Raw genomic sequence first — 24,155 nt, 5'->3', positions numbered from 1 at the left:
ATGTTACACATAGATATACGTCCAATGCTGGGATGCTCAATTTAAAACCAGGCTTTGGTGAACCTCAGTAGTCATAAGGAACAGTCAAAAGCAAAAGAAACTTGACTTGTGACTGTGCTTTTTTGAATATAGTCCTTCTGCTATCTGTAAGTAAACTAGAACCTATTATGACAATATAGCTGAACTTCTGATACAGGAGTTATACAGAAATAAAAATATTTTAGTGATACTTTTATTTTTGTAAAATAGTCTAGATTTATGACAAATGTAAACGTGTATTAATAACACAGTTAGCTTTGTTTTGTGCTCTGTTGAAATATGGTGTTTACCTGCCTCTATATTCCTACATATAAATATATAAAACCTGGAGTGAAGGATACGCTGGCCCTACGAGCTGAGCAAATAAAAACCGTCGCAAGAAACCTCTCGTGCCTCTTGCTGTCCCACAGGGCGCTGCTACCTGCGCGCGCTCGCCGCGAGGCAGGGCGGGACACAGCCGCTCCCAACGGCCGCTAACGGTCGCCGCTAACGGTCGCGGCGCCCCGCCGCCATGCCGCAGCGCGCGCAGGTGACCGTGCGGCACGGGCCGGCCCGCGGCCGCCGCGGGGAGCCGCGAAATGGCGCCTGGCGCCTACGGGGGCTGCAAGGTGCGCGGCGGGACGGAACGGGACGGGACGGGACGGGCCCCAGATCGTGTGTGCTCATTGGGACTGGGTCATCTGAACGTTCACGTGCTGTGGGTTAGGAAAGACCGGTTAAACTAGTAAACTAGTGAAACTAGTGAGTGTCTGGGTGAGTCATCCCCCTGAAGGATGAATTTCATCTTTGATCCCTTGTAAACATGTGAATTAATGATCAGAGGTTGGCATCAGGATCTGAAAGAAAGCAGTCAGCATTCTCCAATGCGGTTGCTGCTCAACTGTCAAAAAAAAAAAAATTAAGAAATCCAACACCGGAAACTTGGAAGCTCAAGCCAGATTCCTGGGCTCCTTACTGAGTCACTTGCTATGGTTTTTCAGTAAGTGAAATTTAAATACTGCAGTTATTTGTTGCAGATGGATGTACTTCAGTTACATGTTTGTCTCAGTGGAGTAATGCCAATCTTGCACATCACACAACTACAGTGGAGCTAGGAAAAGGAAAGTGGCACTTGTACCTGCTTTAAAAAAAAAGAAGAAAAAAAAGAAGAAAAGAGAGAGAGAAAAAAAAGATGGGCTAAAGCAACTGAGTTGCATTGGCAGCACACTGATTCAGCTTTGACAAATAATGGATAGAAAATCCTGAAAAGATAGAAGGAACATGCAAAAATCTGCTTCCACCTAGTACAACAAGTCTCCAGAATAAGAGGAATCAAAAGAATTTAAACCTTTGGGAGCCTGAGCAGAAGCAGATGGTATTTATGTGCTGCTGGAGTTGCATTTTCAGCCCATTCTTCTGCTTCCACAGTTCTGATTAATTTACAGAAATGCTATATAATGTACTGTAAAAAGAACAAAAACATAAAACACATCTAATGTATCTAAACAGGTATGTAGCTTCAGGCAGGATTTTGTCCCTTTAATTTGATTCTGAGAAAGCTTCGCAAAATCTCAAGTTCTTAACTGTAACGAGGAATTATTCTTTAAGGAGAAGCGAAATAAATTATGCGTCAATGAACAATTGGGTTATCAAGGTTGTTGACTTAGACTTCCAGCTGTTTACAGCACCATCTTAACACTTATGGGAGATTTCTTTTGAATTTAGTTTTATTCTCTGGCACTTATAAATAAATACATTGTGTGTCTTATAGCTGCTGAGCCAGTTAATAGCAAATACAAGTACATAATGAATTTCTTGCCTTTATGAGACTGCTAGAACTAGAAATGACACAGGCTTCATTCAAAGGAGATCCATTAATGTAATAACAGTGAAGCCAGAGATTAGAGCTGATAGGATTTGTAGGGAGTTCTGTACAGCACTTAACCACGCTAGTACTGTTATTTGCTCCGTGGTCACATAAGCTCTAAAACTGCGAGGACAGCCCTGCTCTCTGCTTCTCTGCTCTCTTGCAGCTGTCTTGGAAGCAGATGGGCACGAAGTCACTCTAGAAGAGATACCAGACTGGAATGCTGTGGAGCTCATAGTAAATGGGGAGACCGTGTTTTGCTGCGACATCAATGACCTGGACTTCGGTAAGCATGAAGGTCTCTCACTGAAAATGCTTAGATTTTGAAATGAGCACTTCCTAAAGCATAAACACTCCAACTTCTGCCAACATTGTCATTTCACATTTCTCTTTGTCTCTCCCCCTATCCTGTCTATGGAGTCACCCGCAGTGCTGCATCCACTTCCTGGCTCTGCTTCCAATCCAAATCAAAGCTGAATCCATCTCCAATTATACAGCTAAAAAGGATAGAGTCAATCTGAGTCAAAGTACCATGAGGTTGAATGTAAAGGACTATGGATGCTACAATAATGAATACTAATACTAATGCAAAGTAAGAATAAATGGGAATAAGTTGTGTTTTTCTCCTTTAGGAGGTGATGGCAAGCTGGATCCACTTTGTGAAGAAGCCAGAAAAGCAGTGTTGAATGCTTACTGATTTACAGGGATACCTTCTCTTTTCCCCTGTTTTTCTCTAGGCAATTAACCTATATTACAAATGTACCAGCAATGTCAGGATACAGTGGTTCTTTACACTTTTATGTCTCTTAGTAAGCCTCTACGTAAGATTATTAATTGCATCCATGTGTCAACCTGGTACCAATATATTATCTTCTTCAGAACTAGTCATATGTTACCAAATTGAATATTACAGATTTGCGTAGAATTGAGTTGCATGTAGTTCTAATCATTTGATTTTAATCAAAAGATTCAAACTCTGGAATATCTTGCATGCTTTCTACTTTAGAAAGTTTCCTATGTTAAAGATGCCATTTCAAAGTTATTCACAACTACAAATCAACCCAAACATTTAATTATATGGAAATATAATACAGAGATGCTGTATTATCTCTAACTTTTAATGCTTTTCTATGGAAAACAAAAACAAAACAACAAAAAAAAAGAAAAAAAAAGCCAAAAAAAAAAAAAAAGACAAAAGAGTTATCAGAGAATACTTAATTATAGTCTAGAATTCTACAGACTAAAATTCCCTACTCTTAACCCGACAGAGGATGGGCCAATTCTGCCCTTCTGTTAGCCAAAAAAGTTCCAGAGTATTCCTGGGCCATTAGACAAAGCACAAGGGTCTACAATGAAGGAATTTGGTATGTTTACCAGGATAGGGCTAAAGCTGACCGGATGTCACCATCACTGACTCCACCAGGTATCTCAAAAATAACGCTCCTTTTGCAGTCTCTCTCTCTCTCTCTTTCTGTGTGTGTGTGTCTCTCTCTCTCTTTTTTTTTAATAGCTAGTGTATGAGAGTCGGTTTTTTTTGTTGTTTATCTTCTGATTTACCAACTTCATTGTAAAGAAGTTTTCAGCAGTGTGGATCCACAGTATCACCTGTCAGATGTAACCAGCAGGGACATACTTCTGTTACAAATGAATCAAGTTTACTGCAGCACCAATACAAAAACAGTGTTGAGAAATAACGCTATTGTCATGCCAATAATTTAAATAATTTCCAATTACTTCCAATCACTTAATGATGCCAGAGGCAATAAAAAAAACTATCCTCCAGTAAGGGGGAAAAAATAATTAAAATTGAATGAAGAAGAAATCATAGCATCCCTCTAGAAGACTGCAACATTTTAGTTTTCTTCAGCTCTGATAAAACAAGAATAGAAATTGAAAACATTCAGACTTAACCTCACTCCAGCCTCCAGCTGTAAGCAGCAGCATCGAGAGGTTCCTCAAACAAGGCGGCCACCCCAGTGCCCCCCAGCCACTGTGCCTGCCAGTGGAGCAGCTCCGAAGGGACCTCTCCTTCCTTCTGTGGCTGTACGGCTGCCACACGGCGGCTTTCGGAGCAGGAGAGACTCTGCACGCCCGCCCCTAAAGCCCCAGCTCAGAGCTGCATGAGCATGGATCACTGCTCCCGCTCCCTCTGGCACTGTGTTGCATATTGGTCTCTTAGGTAAATGCAAATTAATTATATAGTTTAAATAATGGTAGTTCCAGAGTGGAATTTACTCCAAAAGACAAGAGACTAAACTCTGCAGACCACTTGAGCATTGAATGACATGAACATCAATGCAAATGCTCCAGGCAAAGAACTCAGGAGTGTGACTAATTTATTAAAAAGAAGTTTTAAAGTTCTGCTGTGTTCATTGTCTGTGTAATATCAACCTGAGGATATTTCTGATATAGCTCCAAGTCAGAATGAGTAAAGTTTTTTAGGGAGATGTGAAGTCCTAATAGATCAACTTATTTAGCTGCAATAAACACAACCTTTGAGGAACACAAGGCTTCACTTCTGAACAGGAGCAGGAGACCTCAAGGCAAGTATGAGTTGACAACAACAGCTCTGATTTAGAGTAATATGATGACCTAATCATTAGGTCATGAAGCCTTTTAATATGACACGCTACTTCCACTCAGTGAGGTAAAATATGAGCTCCCCCAGGCATTTAGAACAACAGTGGCTAAAAGGCATCAGAGATTCGAGATCCCGATGCTGTGCATTTGTTCCAGAAGAGAAAAAGCCATACACATTTGAAGCAGCCCGTTCAGGCTGGTACCCGTCCGCTAAACATCACCTGTGGTTGGTTGCCATGGCACTAGCAGGCAGCTGGGTATTTGAAGTCACTGTAGTAGCCACTTGGGCAACGACATTAATTTTTTTTAATATGTAAAATAACTACACTTCTCTTGAAGTCTCCCTCATTTTTAAGGGGATTATTTGCCCCAGAGCCAATCATGGCCATTTGAGAATGCCTGACCCAGCCCGCAGATCCTCTCTGCAGCAACTTTCATCCAGGCTCTTGTGAAGGAGTCAAACCAGGAGGAAGAAAACAGCAGCAGCAAATTACTGCAGTAGTAACTCCAGCTAAATTGCTGTGCAGCCTTTATGGTTTGACTAATTGTCTCATTAAGACACATTTCTGATCAGTGAAATGGATCTCAAGTATTTTTAATCACTGAAAAACCTGCACCACTAAGAGCCTCTCTCCCTCCTATCCTCAGTGCTATTTGCAAGGGCAAACACACAAAGGCCCCCGTTGATTGGAGCCCCACTGCTGCACAGTTGGCAGTCAAATGGCACTAATGGCACAATAACACAATATAACTAAAATAGTTTGCCTTTTAGACTGAGAATTTCTTATAACATGATTAAACTCTGTCAGGCCTGTTTCCTCGTGTTTTGCAGATTGCCTCAAAAAATCTGTCAGTTTGCCTGTAATTTCTTCAAAAGGGGAGAGCACAATAAAACACAAGGAATCAGCTATCAAGAAACGGATTAACAACAGCTGATACATTAAAGGAAAAGAGGAAGAAGAAAGCAGCTGCATGAGCGCACGCAGCACGGCACGCAGCAGGGTGACCGCACGGCACCCAGGCCACTCTGCTGAGACAGCGCAACCCCAGAGCGTATGTTTGCCCCATCTAATTGAAGATGCTTTATTGAGAGAGTTAATTTAGGAGCTGGCTTGCCCAAGGCTACCTCTATAGCTGATGAAGAGAGGCATCTCCACAGATCAAATCACATCTCTGCTCGCTACAGCGATAGGCTGATCACTCATCTCCTAATTTAGGCACTTTAATATTGTCTGGAACCAAACAACAACAGAAAGAAATGAAGCTGCTGCTGCACCTGAGCAGGAGGCTTGGAAAGACCAAGCTGCCCTTCCTTGCCATACTACGGACACCAGGTTTGCACTGTTCACAAATGGGAAGATTTCACTCTTGGCCATCACTAACAGTGGCTGCACAAACTATACATTGCAGCAAAGCACTTCCTCTTTTAAGAGCTATAAACAGCTATCCCAAGCACTCTCATGCTAGAGAAAGCAACCACTTAGTTTTCAAACAGTTTATTCTCAAAAGCCTAAGGCAAAAGTGACCCAGCTACTGCTGGGAGAGATGCACAAGTTTGCGATCTTCAGACTGATCAAAAACCCTGCAAATGCCTAGGAATTGCTTCAGGGAGATGGAAGTGCTACATAGGAAGGAATTCACTCCATACAGATATGGAAGAAGAGCAGAAAAGATCCTATTTCTTCTCAGATATTTACCATTTGTTAGAGTATGATGGTAATCAACTTCCCATGGGTGCATTAATGATCATATACTTGAAAAAATAAAACATACTGACTGCTGTCAGTATGGGTCATAAAAAAGAGTTCAAAGTTTATTAGTAGGATCACACTGAATTACTGTAATAGTTTTTTTCTTTTTTTTTTTTTTTAATTATCAATGAGACTTCACAGAGCTAAATTTTTATCCTCATTTTGCATGTTGGCCATTCAGCAAGACACTATTAAACATGGCTGAATGGCAGTACTAAGAATTTCTGTCAATCATTTTTACCTATTGAGACAGAGTTTGTCACAGATTCGCTTTACAGTCTGGATGAAATCTCTGACCAGAGATCTGAGATGGAGATAACTGCTGTGATTCACTGTGATCTTCTGGTCCCCAAAGTATTTTCCAAATCTCTGATTAAAAAGTACTAAACAACTACTTGTATTGCACTCCACAAATAGTGCAGAGGAATGTTTTATTCTAACATTTGCATTCTTTAAAATAAAACTGCCTTTTTTAAGCTGAAAAATTCTAACAAACTCGGACATTTCTGTTTTTGACAGTCCTTTTAACCGTCCAAATGGCTTTGGGTTATCTTAATACATATTTCCGTTAAAATATTTAGAATATTCCCTATTGTAACCAATATATAATGCAAGTAGAAAATAGCCGAAGATACATGCAAAATTCTCCTGCCCTGTTGCAGCACATGTTTACAAGAAACACTATTCAGTAAAGGCTCGTTCAATGGAGAGGCAAATTAAAGATGAATTTGAATTTACTTACTACAGATTTCAGTTTTAGTCAATTTTGTAAGGCAGCTTTAAGAAAAGACAAGATTGTTCTGCAACATCCCCCATAAATATGTACTCACATATACATGCAATTAAGCATACCTAAGGCCGTGTCCAACCAGTTCATATGCAGCATAGTCAGAAATACCAAAAGTTAGTGGCTTTCACATGGACTTTGGGGTTAATTCTGAGGCACAATCTATGCTAGAGAAATCAGTTTATTCTCCTTTGAGCTTAGTTACAGAGACAGGTACCACAAAGCTAGAACATTCTGCACAGATCTAGTGAGCTGCACAGCATTGTGCTCACTACAGAAAATACAGTTTTACTGGTAAGTCTAATGAGAGCCTTGAGGGCTTTGATATAGGCCTAAGAATAATCATACTTAGTGTAGCATGTCCTATTTCTTTAATGCATGTGACTGCCAGAAGAGTGATGCTGAAGAGAAGGAAAATATACGAGAGCTTTTGTTGACTGCCCCTGTGAAAGCTATTTATGTGCAGGCATACACCGATGTGCACTCAGACATGTCTTCCTCCAGCCTATGAAACTGTGTCTGAGCAAGAGCCCCAGAATATAGGAGTGTGTGTGTGTAAGCATATTAAATAAAGTCTCATTCCTAATGAGCAGGGTGCATCATGGTCTAGCTATTGCAGAGTACATTAAATACGCACGGTCACATACGACCAGATAATTTTTAAATGAACACAGTACAAGAGAAATTAATTATGCAACTGCATAATGAGGTACCATTTAGAACCACTGAAGATTAAAGTTGCTTTATTTCTCTTTATCTCTTCATTGGTAACAGCCTATTACCTATTTAGAAGAGAGTCCCAAAGCAACACAAATTTCAGCTCTTAATCAACCTTAAAATGATAGAATTTGTCAACAATTCTTTGAAATTCTGATAATCCAATAATTTCCCTCAACATAATTTTGTATATGATGACATTAAACAGCTTAAGATGAAAAGTTGCAAAGTAGTGGTGTTTTTCTTTAATTTCTTCAGTCGCACAGGGGACAATTCTTACAGTGTACTTTATAGATATGAATTTGTCAGAGATAGTGCCACCAAAAAAAAAAGAAGGCACAAGAGTTCTTCAAACTGATTGTTAGTGTCAGCAACTAATATCCCAAGGGTAACATGTAACTTTACTGTACCCATAAGACTTTTTCAGATGTGAAAAGATACTAAGTCTGAGCCCAGACAACCAATTTTGAGTCTGATGCAGTCTGATCTTGTTTGGACCATGAAATTCACAGAGAAACCTGTCCAACATTCATCCTACAAACGGGATCAACACTGCAAACACTGTTTAATTAAAAATGTTTGAACAAACTGTGCTAGCACCAAAAAAAAAAAAAAAACTAATGAAGAAAGATTTAATCACATAAAATTCTTAGAGATGACTAGGTCTTGCTTTCAGATTACTTAAGTACTGCTTAAAATGTGTAATTAACATATAGTAATAAATATTTCATCTTTAACAAGCCTAGAAGGAGCAGTTTGTTAAACACCTATTTCTAGTCAGGGGGAATTATGTACTATCATTTTATCACGTTATGTATTAGGCAGTTTTATTTCATCCCTGTGATAGTGGCAGCAGTGAAGACCCTGCAGCTTGAAAAGCAGCCTGAAAAGGCGGCCGAGCGAAGCAAGGGGCAGAGACTCGCGCGGAAGCGGCCCTGGCTGCTGCTCCTGGTGCAGGGGCAGCGGTGCAGCCCTGCCGAGAGGGTGCTGCCCTCTCACCAGTGCCCGTGCTGACACGGGGCAGGGGAGGGTAAACAAAATAAATAGATATCACAGCCCATTAAGTCACACGGTCTTACCAAGTTGCCTGAAGGTGCCCAAATCCACACCGTAAATGGCACTATCATTTTTTATACTGCCTTATTTGAGCTGTAAAATAGAATTTTATTGTATAAAGCTTTTCCAGTCAGTGTATATTAGTATCTGCAGGCAGAAGCCACCTAAGCTCAAAATAACAAAACAGTAATAGGATAGCAGTCATATTTGTTTCCAAATTTTTGTTTGACAAGCAATAATCCTTGAACATTATGTATATTGCCATGACATAAGACCTTTTCATTAACACTTTTATAGCTCTATTCCCTTCTTCACAATTTGAAGATGCTGCTTCCCATAGGTGAAGTCAAAGTAACCTTATCAGATCAGAACTCTTACTTTTTTTTTTTTTTTTTTTTTTTTTTTTGAGGTAGGCTCCTATTCAGATGAACCAGCATCACCATGGGAATATCCAAGACATCCACTGCAAGACCAAACAAAGTCTGTAAGTTATATACACAGTTAAGATCTTTATGAACATCTTATTCTGCCTGTGTTTGTCAGCTGAGAAAACAACATTGTAGACAGCAGAGCGATCTCTGCACATCCACTGCACAACATCCCATTGAACACAAAGGCAACCACTCCTAAGCCAGTCTAGCCCTGCTGCGTGGGCATGTGGATCAGACAGCAGCCCAGCACTACCGAGGGACCCGTTCTCCTCCATGTCTCCATCAAAGACCCGTTCTCCCACGCGTTTACCCAGCGCCTCTACACAAGGTAGCATCACAGGTGCACAGGGGGATTTATGAGAGCATTAAACATTACTGTCCTTCAGCCGACAGCTTTTAATCCATTGCAAGGCTAACCAAACTACTCAAACCACTCTTCAGGCAAATCCATTATGTTGATAATGCTTAATGTCCTGCTAAGGAACATAACCAAGAGCTAGGCCAAGCACTTCCTGGGCTTTCCCTGTGGCAGCCTGAGCAGAGTGGAGGGGGACGAACATGAAACTGGCTGCGTTTGGCTGGCAGAAAGTTTTTCCCCTGCTCTTCTGTGACACTGACATGAAAATAGGAGGTAAAGGTCTCAACAGAAATTATGTTTCACTATTTCACACAGCATCTCTGATAATGACTACAATTGTTTTCTTCGCTAAATAAATTAGATCTCCATTTGTCATTAATGACTGCATCACTTAAATATCACCAAGGAACTGCCTGGTGCGCTTATTAATAATTGAAAACTTTGGAGAAATCTGTGAAACATTTTCAATCAAAGCTGGTAAATCTCAAACATTTTTATTTCCTGCATCATTCTTTCTCCTCTTCTTTTATTCTTTTTTAGCAAACAGGCCAAATTTTAAATAACGGCATTAAGAAAAATTAATGCATAACCTGAAATAACAGTTACTGAGTATTTAGAAATTGGAAATAGTCTGAAGAGTAGGTAGGTGTCTGTCTCCACCTTGCAAATATGTTGAATTTCTATTCCAGTCTATATGCAGTTTGCTAATATCTTCCATTAATCTTTAAGAAAGCGTAGTGACAATCTCTGCCCTTGGTCTACAGGGCAGAGAAGCTGAAGAAAAGCTTTCCATAACCACTGCATCTTCAGCAGAGTCCATCAAGTCAGGACTCCTGTTGCTACACAACTAATCCTCATAGAACTACTAAATGACCAAAGGGAACAAAAAACACCCAAGAGCTTTTGATTAAAGTGAGTAGAAATCCTGAGTGCTTTGTCATTGAAGTTCTACATGGCAATTATTCTACTCAGTAACTACACAAGGACAGCTGCAAAAAAGATAACCACAACATTAGCCTTATCTGCAGAGGTCTTCTGATGTGATTGGTCTATTTTTCATGACCACAGAAAGACTCCAGGGAAGTCTGTGATCACAGATCAAGCGCAGCAATGCTGCCGGCAGGACATGGAGAGCAGTGGCCAGTACCCCGTGCCTGCACCTCCCAACAGGCCCTGCCTGATGGGGAGCCTCACTAGAGCCCAGCAGGGGCTGGTCATTCTTCACCTCCACCCACCAAAGGAGAATGAATTTATTGATTGATTTTGCTACTATCCTTCAACCAAATATTTCCTCACCTTTCCAAAACAAGCCTCAGGGCACTCACACTGCAAAGAGCAGTATTTTACACACAGAGATGCTAGTACACTGAAGCAAGCTTCTCCAGCCCGTGGCTGCAGCAATCGGAAACCTAGAGATGAGAGCAAGATCGACCAGCTGCACAGCACTGACTAGACCCCACTGAAAGAGCTTTCCCTGCACGACTATTGCAGCCACATGACGCTCCTGCTTTTTACTTGAAGCATCTGGTTCATTTTGGCCTCAGAAACACCAGAGGCTAAATTCAGCGGCACGTTAATGCACATTCCCTTGATAGCTTTTCCAGTGGTTTGCATCAGAAATCCATCTGTTATTCAGTGTGGTTTCTCTGGACCTTCTAGTCCTCAGAAACTGTGATTATAATCCAGAGGGTGAGAGGAGAAACCCCTAACCAGTGCCCACCAGTTGGTCTCTTACCTGCCTGCAGAAAGCACCAGCACAGGGAGCCCGCGGGCTCCTCAGCCTCCTGCTATTCCCAGTAGCAGTCCTCAGCCTCCTTTGCTGCAGTTCAGCTCCTCAACTCTTGTCCCTTACATGGCGGAAACGGTGGGCACTGTGCCCATGGCCCAGCATGGCCCAGCTGTGGCCCTCTGTCCTGGGGAAAAAAGTCAAGATCTTGGAGACAGGCCAGGCAGGGCTAAATGCAGCCTCTGGGTACACATCAGCTACTGAGAGTCGGGGCTTCCCGAACACCCCATCAGCAGTGACCAACAGGTTACCTGCCCTGGGAACTCCTCAGCCTGGCAAGGTCCTGACCGGCCCGGCACTGACCTGCAACATTAAAACATACCAAGTTTGCCGAACCAATGTACAACACATTTTTCGTCTTTGACCAGACTCTCTAACTTTACATCAAATTTGTACCTGCTCTTAGGGATCTTCAAGTTTTATGTGATTTTTGAGTGCCCGTGTATTTTGCATTTTGCTTTAAATGACATTCGAGTTGTACATGCTAGAGAAAGGAACAAGTCTGACTTCTGTAACGTTAACAGAAATCAAATTGATTAATATAAAGACAGGGATTTTGTGTACACACACACACACACACACACTCCTGCCTACAGCAGTTTCCCAAACCTTGGTTGATTTGGGCAGCAGCAGTGGCAATTCCCAGCTCTGTATTCCAGGCAACTGGCCTGCTGTTTGTGTATTATATTAAGAGTTACCAGAGCTCTTAAAGAGCAGCCAGAGGGAGAGCATCTAGGCAAAGGGTTTTCTTTCAGGCATACTTCCCCCCCCACAAAAAGGCCCCACTGTGATTTACTCAAACGACGAACTCGCGCTCCTGTTCGTGTCCAGACTTGGATGCTTATTTTCACCTTAGAATAAGCAGAGCGGTTCCACCTCCACAGACCCCTTCCTCTGCCAGAGGAGATGATTCCAACTGTAGCAAAAGTGGAGCAGAAGTTTTCATCAAATGCATCCCTGCTGTTACAGTATTTCATCAGGTAACTACTGGGAAACTGCTATTTAAGAAACTGTTATAGTATGTAAAAAGTATCTATGTCAGTTCTAAGACAATATTCGTCTTCCGTGAGATCAGAGATTCTTAACCCAATTTAAAGATGATGTAGCAACTTGCATTTGTTTTTTGATAATGTGCCTATTAAATATGTACCTATTTAAAATTCTCTTTTTTTTTATTTCAAAGGACCTTATTAAAGGAAAACAGAAGAATTATACATAAAAAGTGCAATCTCTGCATTTAACAATTTATGATGTTTTACTGGCTTCTGAACTACCATCCAGAGTGCAGACTAGTAATCCAACAGAAACTTAAGATGAGCCAACACACTTAGAGAAATGAATTTCTTAGGTATCTAGTTCCAATATTTTGAAAGAGAAACCCTTTGAAAAGATGTGTTCACTTACTTAAAAAAAAGGCTAAAACAAAATATTCTAATATAATCTCAATTGCTTTACTACTCCTTTTAAATCAATGACTCTGAATAACCATGTTTTTCTAGTCCAAATGCTTTTTTTTCCTCTTTGCTATTAAATTTAAGTAAGTCACTACTGAGAAAACAAGAAGCCAAAGATAAGCTGCCCTAGCACTCTTATGAATAGGGTACTAATGCCAACACACAAAAGAAAAACTCAAAAGAAAAAACAAATAAAAAAACCCACAGCGACAGCATAATTTAGTTTCTATATATTTTTATTTATTTTTTTACATTCTTTGTTGGTATTTTTATGCAATTGTTATGCCACATTCTATTACACACATTTAAAATGGAAACCTGCCATTTACCACTTATATTTGTATTTCTTTTGTCATTGTTTTCTACCTCCACACATACTGTGGGGTAAGTGCATTTATCATATTTCATGCAGCACTGACCTGCCTTATGCAAGCGGAGAACACAATAACTGGTGCCAGCACTATTTAGCTGCACACATTCTGGCCGCAGAGACACACATTCATAAAAGCATTAAAATACTTTGGGCGACAGTTAATGCCTATCAGCTTAATGTTTTGAGCATGGAAATGGACATGGGACAATCTTTGCTGCTGTCAACTGCAGTACGTAAAGTTCATTAGGTTCCAAAAGACTGAATTAATTTCAATGTTTCAGTGAAAGGCTGGTTGCCTTGGGGTTTTTCTAATTCAGAAAGATGCTACAGAGATTCACAAACATCAGGCTAAGTTTGGTTCTAGAGACCATGATAAGTACCTTGCAACATCCATTTCCTGCTCTTTGAACAGGACTTTTCACCGTCATGCTGTCTCCAGGCCACAGGAAAGGAAGCATGAGACACGCACCCCTTTTTGGTACCCTGCTTGTACTACCAGTGGATGATCATAGCTGAAAGGTTTTTTAATCAAGCCTTTCACGTTGATAAGACAAGAATCTTTTAAACATCACCAGACTCTCCGAATCCGGCATAAACTGTCAAGTCTTCTTATACCACAGCCAAAATGGCAGTAACAGCAGCAGGGCAGAGCACATCACCAGGAACTTGAGAATGCCCCGAGAGCTGGCTCAGCACAGGGAGCGGCATGGGGGTGATCCCCACCACACTTGTGTTCCCCAGCCGTGGGGTACAACGCAGCAGCTCACCTGGTCACCACAGCAGAGCAGGGCCCTGTGCAGGGCATCGCCTCCCTGGATATGGGCACGGCCATTCCTCCATTGCTACCTGCACTAAAACACAGCGGGTGCCTTGGGTCCATCAGCAGCTGCTGCCTGCCCACCTTCTCCTTAAAACAAAAATGGGCTATTAAACCAGGAATTGCCACTTGGAGTTGAATACATCAGGAAAATTTAAGGCAAAGATTAACACTGGACAAAGTAGAGCCACCACTTCCAGGCAAACACGGATTTCCCCATCAAGACACAATCTTTGTACAGGTCGTAGCAGATCAAAGAAAAGCAGCTTCCTGTAATCTGGGGAAGATGCCCACAGGAGAACCTCACAGTTCTCTACATACCACAAGTACATCAAATCAGGCAGCCCAGGGAACGGGAGCAGCTGGTACTGTCACCTTCTTCCTTTAGAAGTCATTTGTCCAGCACTTTGCTGTTTCACTCTCCTGCTGATCACTCCCTGCTGTGAGCTGTTGCCCGTGCAGACTTCTCCTTCCTCAGCTATCTATCCCCTACAGTTCTGCTCTGGGTTTCTTTCTGTTTGTCTGTCTTTCAGCCTCCTCCACCTTACACCTAAGTGATTCACACTGCTTTTATTATCACCCATGGGCTATTGACTTTGTAATGTAGCTCTATTTCCAGCCTCTTTTCTCACATCATCAGGCTATCTTGCCAGCTCTTTTCAATCTGGACAGCCAGTACATTTCTCCATCAAAGTTATCTATCAACTTGATGGTAACACCTTAACTTTTGGCTTGTACTAGGAAAAACTGACAATCAGTTTTTCCTAGAACAACAAATATATATTTTTTCCTTAGTGGCTCCCAAACTCACCCTCTTTTTCAGAGTTTTGCATAAATGCATCATGCTGCCCATGCTTGCTCTACTTACAGTAACTGGATAGTGCCTGCACACGCTGGATCCATGAATAGAGACACTCTTTGAGTATTGAATCTAAATAGACAAGTGATAAAAAATAGTGAAAGATAAATAGAATTGTCCCCCCCCGCCCCACTCAGCACACTGGAGAACAGAACAAGACGGAGACTATTGAAATTGGATCCTTTAAACTCATAAAGAAGAAAAAATAAGATTTTCCCATTCAAGCTTGCTTTCCTTTTCAGATGCAGCAATTTATAACAATTCTTGATGGAGATGAGCCAGTTAGAATGTCTTTCCCTCGAAGGCCTCCAGGTTGAACGCTGTATCCAGGAATCTTCGGAGCGACACCAGATGGGTGTTCTTGTTGCCGGTGGCGGCGGCAGCAGCAGGCTCTCGGCCAACGTACCTTTGTGACACATCGGGCAGACAGGTGAGAGGCAACTTTGACACTAATGGGCAGGGGAATATGCTGCTAAATGCATTCAGGTCAGCTTAGCAGTCAGACATATAATTCTTTACCTTTTTTGAAACAACAATAAATGAAACTGAAGTTGTGCCATCACGGTTCTACCTTCCAGTCAGTCTCCATCTCCCTCCCTTCAGTTCTGAGCAGCCTCTTGTACCCCATTCCTCCCAGGGCCACCAGCTGCAGTGTTTCATTCCTATATAAGCTGCTCATGGGGATGGAGACTCCAACACCTGCATATGCTGACTTAAGAACTAAAGCACACAGCTATCTGACTGGACTTCCTTCTCCAGGAAGCTAAAATGTGGAGTTAAATTTTTAGAAAAGACAATCTTAGACAAGAAGAGATAAAAATCCAGGGGCGTGAAGCACTGCAATAGGTAGTGATACATAGAGAGCTAGCTGCTACTGATTTTTTTTTTCCCCAGAACTCCAAGAGGAGCAAGATATGCACTGTGTATTCTAAGGAAAAGTTCCATAGACTTTCTCTCCTTTCTCTAAGGAACCAAACTCAAGCTTTTGATTTGTGAGGAATATGACTTCCCATTAACAACAACCTCCAATGAAAAACCTGGCAAAAATGCCATCCCAGCAGATAAAGCAATTGTTTAAAGTCTTCATACCAGATAGGTCGAGTGTGGTTCACAATCGTGCGGAAACGTGGTTTTACATAATCATAATATCCACTGTTCTTGTGTTCTTCTTGACACCAAACTAGATCAGCCTCTGGATACTTCTCAAGCTCTTTTTTCAGCAGGTCAAAAGGGAATGGTGAAATCTGGAAAGATGTAATCATTGGCAAAGCTTTATCTTATATGGTGTGAGTCTCTGGCAGGAAAGGTTTTTATCTGTTGAGTGTTACACACAGCCATTGCATTTAGCCCTTTAGTATCAAACTACTATGACTGCTATTCATTCTTAAAGCGACTCATATTTCTTAAATTGACTTGAACCATTTAAAGTGATCTTAAAGTGACTTCAATCATTTTTACAGTAACAGAAATGACCAATTATGGAAGACATGTGTTTTATGTTAGCACAAATATAAATGGAAGCTGTTATAGTCCACACCTCTGTGTTTCTACAATTTTCGAGAAAAGTGGCTGGTACAATTCCATTTGCATCAGAATTATTGAATGACAAGATAGTTCCAAGAGAACTATTAACAACATTCAAACCTAGCAAACTAGAGGTACAATTTTAAGATGCCATCCAATTGTAACCTTCAGGTTTTTCATGTAGTTCTGGGCAAGTCATCAATCTTTCCAAGTCTCACTGTCCAGTACATCATTGATGTGATCTCTTGCAAGACCCAAGTCTCATAAAAATGCTGAGTATCATCATTATTACCTCATCTATTGAAAAGCACAGCAACCCCTTACTGAAAGTCTCCCCAAACTCCCTGCTTTTTCTGAAAATCCAGGAGCTCACCTGTTCCAACCTTGTTATAGCCACTTGCTTCTCCAAGTCTTGATTCTTTCTCTCTTTCACCAGATCGTAGTACACTTTCCCTGTGCAAAAGATCACTCGCCTGACTTCATGGGGCTCTTGAGCTGCCAGCCCATTCTCAGGAATCACACGTTGGAAAGTGGTACCTAGAGAGAGCAAAAATTAGAGGAGTGCACTCAACTGAACTGACTCTGCACCAAAGCAGTCCCAAGAAACAGTCATTTGCTAAGCAAGCAGCTGACTGCTAGATATGGCTTCCTGTGATATCCTCTCTCAGGAGGACAACTTGGGATACATGAAACTGGAACGCATGAAAGACACTAATCTTGCTCTGGCAGGAGTAGAGCCTTGATAGTCTAAGAGATCCTTTCCATTGCTCCTTTCTGTGACTGATTACAACCATTTCCACATCAACCAAATACAAGGCAGCAGACAGTGACATGACCTCCCCGTCTGAATCAGCACACCCACTTACCGGGACAAAAACCTTCTGTTTGAGCCATTTTTCTCGGGGAGAGAAAAGCAGCAGCACAAATGTATGAAAGAGGAACTGACTTATGTTAGATTTTTTCCATCTCACTCAGCAGCAGAATTTATCAAAGAAGACTGAATCTGTGTGTTATTGGGTCAGCTGGAGTCGGTCTCCCCCTCCTCCTCAGCTTTCAGTTTAAAAAGAGCAAACAGCTGAGAGTCAGCAATACTTCACTTGCTGTCATCTTCAGCAGAAACATGAAAATCAAAATTAGATGTCAATTAAGAGTTTTGGCCACTGCTGTGAGTTAGCCTGAGGCAGAAGGGCACTGCAAGACTTAACTGAAAGCACAACTCTCAAATCTTACAGAATTTCTAACCTGTAATCATTCTTTATAATGGAAATTGTAATCGTAATCATATAATCACACACGCGCGCACACACGCACAGTAATCACCTTTCCTAATCTAAAGATTCTGTAAGTGTTTAAACCAGAAATCAAAGCCAGCGACATTCTTTGCCCAAGAAAACTGGACTCATCTGCAGAAAGGAGATAACAAAATACAAACAATTTCTTGTCCTCACAATAGCTCCACAAAAATTAAGCCAAAGAAAGACAACACTCTCCAAAATAGATTCTCTTTTCCCATTTACAGTCTTGACATACAACTTTGCATCGCTGGTTATCTGTCCGTAATAGTTTAAGTCAACCTACCAGATACCATTTCATCAAAACTGGATTTAGCTTCTGGATGCCTCAGGAGTGACTTGGGTGTCAAGACTATCAGCTGTAAGACACAGATTTTTTCCAACACTCAGGAGCTGCTTCACCTACACTATTATATGCAATATTTACATCACTGTTCATACAAAAATAGACATTTAAAATGCCACAGATCAATTTAATGTGAATAACTTTGACAGAGTAAATTAATTTTGCATGTTTTGAAAGTCTAGGATGTTTCAAAATTATTCAAAAGATTTAGATAATCAACACACTAAATGTTCTCAACTACAATTTTTTAGAAGAGAAAGATAACTGTAGAGGAAAGGGGAAGGGTGAGGCAACTAGAGTGGAGCCAGCACTGCAGCTCAGACCCAAAGTACCTGATTCAAAGGCAGCAGTCACTTCCTATACAAACACAGCAGAAGTTCTAGCAATAAGGCATATAGATTATACATATGCAACCTATATACAGTATCCTGACAAGCTGAGCTGGTGGCCTGCATAGCTGGAAGCAAGGAAAGCTGAAAGCCAAGCTACAGAATTCTGGTAAGTGAGAGCTTACTCCATCAACTCCACCACCTTTAGCACTTACGCATTTAAAGTTTTCACCAAAGATTTTTTTTTTTCAGCAGTATACCACATATTAACAAATGTATTATAAACAAACAAATCCCCTTTTCATGTGAAGGATGAGTTAATGTATCTAGAACATTCAAGTCTATTACAGCAACTTTACCGGTTTTCTGAATGGCAGCAAGATCTGTCTTCTGAGGACATGGAAGTAATTGGCTGGAGTTGAACAATTCACCACAATCCAGTTGCACTCATACAGCTGGGAGACTTCAAACTGTTCAGTGAATTCCTGAGAGAAACATTAAAACCTTTAGCAAAATTTGGCAGGAGGTGGTGGGAACAGAACCAGACGCTTGAAAACCATCCTTCTATTTCTGACTCTTAGCAATCCCCTTCCTCAAACATTTAATGAACAGATTTCTGCTAAGCTTATACTATTAGCTAGGGAAGCATACCTACAAATACTTCTCTGCTTCTAGTTCATGCTAAAAATGTATGAAAGCAAAGGAAAAAACAAAGCAAAACTTCCATCAATTTCAGCAGGATTTTTAGTAGGTAGAAGGCACAAATTGGAACTCCTTTAAAAGAATCTTATAATTACAATTCATTTTTTGTGTGTAGAGTTGGCTCCTTTTTTTTTTTTTTGGTGTCTTGTCCTACAACTTTTATATATGTTTTATATATTTTAATTTTTTTATATATATATATAGGTGGACATAGGCATGCAGAGATACAGTTATCTCATCACAGACTGGTACAGCATCTAAATGATGTCCTCGTTCATCATCTGTGCTCTTAGTTAGTATGATAGAATTTACACTTGCTTGTTATGTGCAATTGACTGCACTCAAGCAGAGTCAAACAGAGCTTTAGGCTGACAGTGCACAGACAATTCACTTTTAGATGAGAAGGAATACAGCTTTGTAACCATCCTTACCTCACGGGTAACAGGCCTAAACTGAAATATAGTTTTTTTCTAATTAATAGGATTTTCAGTTCATATACAATAGTATTTATTAGAACTAAATTAGCACAGATGCTGCAGTGGGAAAGGACATGTGCTGTTGCCCAATATCTTCTGGACATAACTGATCAATCTCTGAACTTCTTAGCTGAATCAAATTTAAAATTAGACTAAGTTTATTACGGGATTTGGAAATTCTCTTGCTTTTTGTGGAAATAGAATTTTTATGAATTGTCCCCACTTTTGTGCTCGCACTAGTACAACTTAGTTCAATTGCAAAAGCCACTTGGCTTTCTTTTGAGATACCAATTTGTAATCTGCACAGCAAAACAAGCAGGCAGAATCACTGGCCTTAAGGAACAGCCATAGCGATCATGCTCCCAGAGACCACTGTACGACCCCACTTGGACAGGGAGCACAATAGCTGCATGCTTTGATTATTTCTACTAGGACCAAGCCAACAACATACCAGCTCTTGAAGTTAAATATAAGCCAAGGGCACAGGGCAAAGGGGAAATACATTGATTTCTCAGATGATAAAGCCTACACCACCCACACTAAAGCACATACCCGACAAGGAAAGAGCAGGAAAAAGGACACGGCCCTTGACAAGTCAACTTACTGGATAAGCATCGGAATCATCATTGCTCATCTGCAGAAACCTCTCAGGCCTTGCTGATGAATGCTCTGGACCCTGGTAATCATATAATAATATAAAACAACATTAAAAAGCCAAGCCAGCAGATGGACAGTCCAGGTCACTCTCTGCAGAAGTGCTCCCTGTTACCCTTGCAGCTCTGCTTCAGGTGGTACACACTGTCCCCCAGCCAAAAGCATAAAATGTTGCAGCATGGAGAGAAGAGGACCCGCAGCAGGACCAACATTCTTGGTCTCTCTTCCATGGGCCGTTTTCAAAGGAGCTGATTAGTTTTCACGTGGAGCTCCAACGCATTTGTCATTTGCAGTAATGTCAGCCTGTCTCAGTGTATCTGTGCAACGAAGACTGTGAAAGGCCAGTAGGTTCACGAGAGGACACGAGAATGACCTTGTTTAATGCAGGGCAAAAAGGAGGAGAAAGGATGCCAGAAGGGCAAACGCTACATGTTTCTCAGCGTACTGCAGAGCCTCACTCTTCTCCACACAACTACACTTGCTTGCTGAACAGCAGCAACCACTAGTTAATTGTTGATTCCCTCTGCTTTATTAGCTACACATGCAGACTTGGGATCTCTCTGCTACCTTAGCTGCTCGACATAGGAAAAAATGCCCTAAATGAACACTTCTGCTACAACAGATCCAAATGCCCGTAAACATGACCTGCCAAACTAGCCTGTGCTTAATTACTGGCTTTGGAAGAGGGATTTTACACCTGACAACTACTGAACTCTCAAGTCCTCTTTCTTGCTAGCAGCTCTCAAAGCAGGTTCTTTTAACATACACCGTTAGCCCCATTTTAGAGTAACAAAACACATATGCTGGGTGGGCAGAGCTAACTTAGGAATAAGGAATGTAATCTTCCTTATTAAGAATCTGTTATCTCCCCCCTCTCAAATCTCTCTACAGCGCTTAAGCTAAAGATGTTTATAAACAAGTTTTTCTTCTCCTATTGTAACTTCCTGCATCGAAACCTTATATATGATCTCCAAATTCTCACTTGTTTGGTAGTTAGGAGTCTAACGATGTAAAACAAGCTATTCTCTGCTTTTCATTTACTACTCCGTGGCCTAGGGGGTTCAAAGGAAAAACACTCCAAATCTCCACTGGCAAGGAAAAAAAAAAAAAAAAAAAAAAAAAAAACATGAACAGTCTAGAACTTTTGCCCTCATACACACATTCTTTTGAAGCTTTGGCACTTCCTGGGTGCCAAATACTCTGGTCGTAAGTGGGCAGGGACTGCGAGGAAAAGAGGCAAAGCTAAGTGAAGCTGTGGAGCACAGCAGGAGTCTAACCCTGCCACAGCACTGCTGTGTGTCTGCTGTAACCCAAACCCCACCCCAAGCACGGGCTTTCCTGGAGGCAGAACGAGCAGCACGGGGCAGTTTGCAGGAGGCTGGAAGCAGAGCTGGCGCGAGCAAACGACTACAGGAGCGCGGCGTGAGGCCTCCCTAACACACGCACGCGTCGCCCTGCAGCAACCCCCGCCCAGGGCCTCGGAGTCCACATCCATCTCCCATTTCTCTGCTGACGCTGCCCATCAGGCTGCCAGGGCCTGCTTGGTGCGATGGAGGAGGGTTTATTTCTATTGCAAACACCTATATCCAGTGCGAGCTACCCTGAATCTATTAGCTACTTTCAAATGAGTCACCAAGGAGCCATAAAGCAGCAGTCTTTCCATCACACCTGCCTGTGAATGCATGACCTAGGGGTGAAAAGATCCATATCCCATTACAAATCCTTCCCCATATCATTCTGCCCCCAATGCTGCTGATACAGAAAATAACTCTCCTGTAATGGAAAGCTCCTCCGGGAAGATAACGTATTTCAGTAGCCACATGGGATACTTAAATATTCAGAAAACATCTGACACCAGTAGCAAAACAAGCATGTTTCAGAACATCTGGGCAAATCCTCGCTGCCAAATGACTAAGAGCAAAGATTGATTAAGAGTACTACAAACGGCAGAGATGTAGCTCCCTTCACTGCAGCTTCCCTGCAGAGGGACACGCTTCCTCCTGAGGGCACATTCGGGCTGTGGATGTGGATTCATTCCGAGTCCTAAAGGGCTTACCTAAAGAAATAGTAATTTATAAAACTTCTATGAATAGCAAACCTTTTATTCTTTACACAGAAAAAGGTATGGAAAGCCATTCATAAGAGAGAAATGTACATCAGTATATCAGGGCAGGGTTGCAACTGTTTAGTCTTCCTAAGAAGTCTTCCATCTAAGAAGGACAAAGTGGTACAGGTCACCAAGAACAGAAAGCCAAGTGCTCAGAAACATTTCTCGATTTCCTTTTGTCCTCTCTGACCAACCTGCATACGTTCCCCCTTGTAGCACTGAAGCAGTCCAATACATTAAATACTGTTCGCCCCCAATACCACTGTGAGATTCTCAAGATACCTTTAGATTTTAGGGACAGGGAACATGATGTTGTGCACTCCCATGGGTGCTGGTCAGCAAGACCATTCCTTACCATTCCTTCCATCCCGTGCGGCAAGAGCAGAACGATCCCGTTGTGCCGAACCCACTTGGCCTGGCCCGAGCTGATGAACTGGTCTATAATGCACTGGGCCGTGTTGTGGAAGTCGCCAAACTGGGCCTCCCAGCACACCAGGGCGTTGGGACTTGCCATAGCAAAGCCAAGTTCGAAGCCTGGAAAACACACAGCAAGGAGAAAAAGAAACAGACTAGCTGAGAATTCTACTCATTTTTCATTGAAAATAAATTAAAAGGAAAAACAACGTGATTAAGAGCAAGAATCTTTTCTTAGCCCTTTTGTAATTTATGCGGTTTTCAGTAGTTTTATTTTCATTAGAAAAATTAATGAACTTCCCGCAAATAGGACTAGTCCTTCACATTCTTACTGAACTATCTAAATATCATGAATTTCTAATGAATGATTAACTCCCCTTTTCAACTCAGACTTTTTGTTCATTTTTTGAGAAAGTTCACTGAGGTTGTTTTTTTTGTTTGTTTGTTTTGAGGGGAGGGCAATAGCTGTAAAAAAAACACAATCTAGGACTAGTTCAAAAAGCTACTTGCTCATTTTCTGACTTGCACAGCCCTGCCCAGTACTGTTGATTTCCCTCATTTTTCCCCCCAGACACTGAACAGCGTTACTGGTGACACCAATCTCCATAGGCAGGACCACACTCTTTAGACCTTTAAATAAGCCTGAACATTAGAGGTGCATGAGACACCTCTGCAACATCTGTCTTTGGTAAATTTTGGTTATTTCTTTGGCAGGAACACAGTAGCCAGCTAAATGTGGGGCTAAAAACATGTACGTAATCTCCACTCCTGTTTTCCCTGGCTCTCTCCACATGAGTCTGGAGAGTTGTCTCAGTATCTGTACTTGTCTCATACAGCTATAACTTTGAACTACCAAAGTTTGAGCTCATTCAGGCCAACCGTATAGCACTACTTCACAGACTCTGACTGAAGAACGATTGATTCAATCATGCAAAGAACAAATACTTGATGGATGAATGTGTTTTATGTTGAGGTTTGCTAGTTCTGCACAAAACCTAAAATTCGCTTCAAATACAGAATTGTAACATGGGTATGCTCCCACTGAGGGTTACTCCAACAAAGCAACTAGCTTTGCTATTACAAAATCTGATTTAAAAACCTAAGATGAGTCGCAACTAACTACAGCTTTCTCCAAAATGTGATAATGAGCTAAGCAGACCACTGAGGATATCTTATCTTTGTAAAACAATGTGTAATTGATTGGATAGTCAGGTCACAGAGTCCCACCCCACTGACGGTGGTCTATACCCAATTCCTCTTCTGTTCTGTGTTTATAATATTTACATGCTACTGCCATTTCCATTTTTGCCAGATTTCACCTTCTCTCTTTTCCTGTTTCAATGAAGTCACACTGAAGACAAACACAAACGCCGTTTTACGATATCGCCTTGACAGCAGGCCCAGCCTTGGCAAAACTGCACACACTTCCAGGTAACAAAGTGTCTGTTCTGCTGAAT

General features: G+C 41.4%; 2 protein-coding genes across 2 annotated transcripts in view; one reads left to right on the top strand and one right to left on the bottom strand.

Moving 5' to 3' along the window:
* Window positions 1–550: 550 nt before the first annotated feature.
* On the top strand, window positions 551–2,611 carry CUNH10orf53 (chromosome unknown C10orf53 homolog). The gene is made up of 3 exons (XM_010213775.2): window positions 551–647; window positions 2,052–2,171; window positions 2,518–2,611. The coding sequence occupies exons 1-3, from the start codon at window positions 551–553 to the stop codon at window positions 2,580–2,582; spliced, it is 282 nt and encodes a 93-aa protein (XP_010212077.2). The 3' UTR covers window positions 2,583–2,611.
* A 12,483-nt stretch (window positions 2,612–15,094) lies between these two features.
* The window catches only part of OGDHL (oxoglutarate dehydrogenase L), a 43,299-nt gene continuing 34,238 nt past the window's right edge, over window positions 15,095–24,155 (bottom strand). Inside the window, exons 17-23 of the mRNA XM_088526365.1 lie at window positions 22,640–22,818; window positions 20,128–20,199; window positions 18,705–18,830; window positions 17,957–18,029; window positions 16,752–16,915; window positions 15,944–16,098; window positions 15,095–15,260 (exon numbers count right to left, since the gene is read on the bottom strand). Coding sequence (XP_088382491.1) covers window positions 15,137–15,260; window positions 15,944–16,098; window positions 16,752–16,915; window positions 17,957–18,029; window positions 18,705–18,830; window positions 20,128–20,199; window positions 22,640–22,818 — 893 coding nt within the window. The 3' untranslated portion in view covers window positions 15,095–15,136. The remainder of the gene's footprint in view (window positions 15,261–15,943; window positions 16,099–16,751; window positions 16,916–17,956; window positions 18,030–18,704; window positions 18,831–20,127; window positions 20,200–22,639; window positions 22,819–24,155) is intronic.

The sequence above is a fragment of the Tinamus guttatus genome, unplaced genomic scaffold (genome assembly GCF_059628265.1).
Source record: "Tinamus guttatus ecotype Peru unplaced genomic scaffold, ASM5962826v1 Tinamus_guttatus_pri_ptg000246l, whole genome shotgun sequence".
Taxonomy (NCBI): Eukaryota; Metazoa; Chordata; class Aves; order Tinamiformes; family Tinamidae; genus Tinamus; species Tinamus guttatus.
Note: the sequence above shows the minus strand (reverse complement) of the source record. Positions and strands in the feature narration are given on the sequence as shown.

What these genes read in the sequence shown, in the direction of transcription:
- CUNH10orf53 (XM_010213775.2), top strand. Translation starts at nt 551, where the DNA reads ATGCCGCAGCGCGCGCAGGTGACCGTGCGGCACGGGCCGGCCCGCGGC. An exon ending in GCGCCTACGGGGGCTGCAAG is followed by an intron (nt 648 to 2,051) that starts GTGCGCGGCGGG and finishes GCTCTCTTGCAG; the next exon opens with CTGTCTTGGAAGCAGATGGG. An exon ending in CATCAATGACCTGGACTTCG is followed by an intron (nt 2,172 to 2,517) that starts GTAAGCATGAAG and finishes TTTCTCCTTTAG; the next exon opens with GAGGTGATGGCAAGCTGGAT.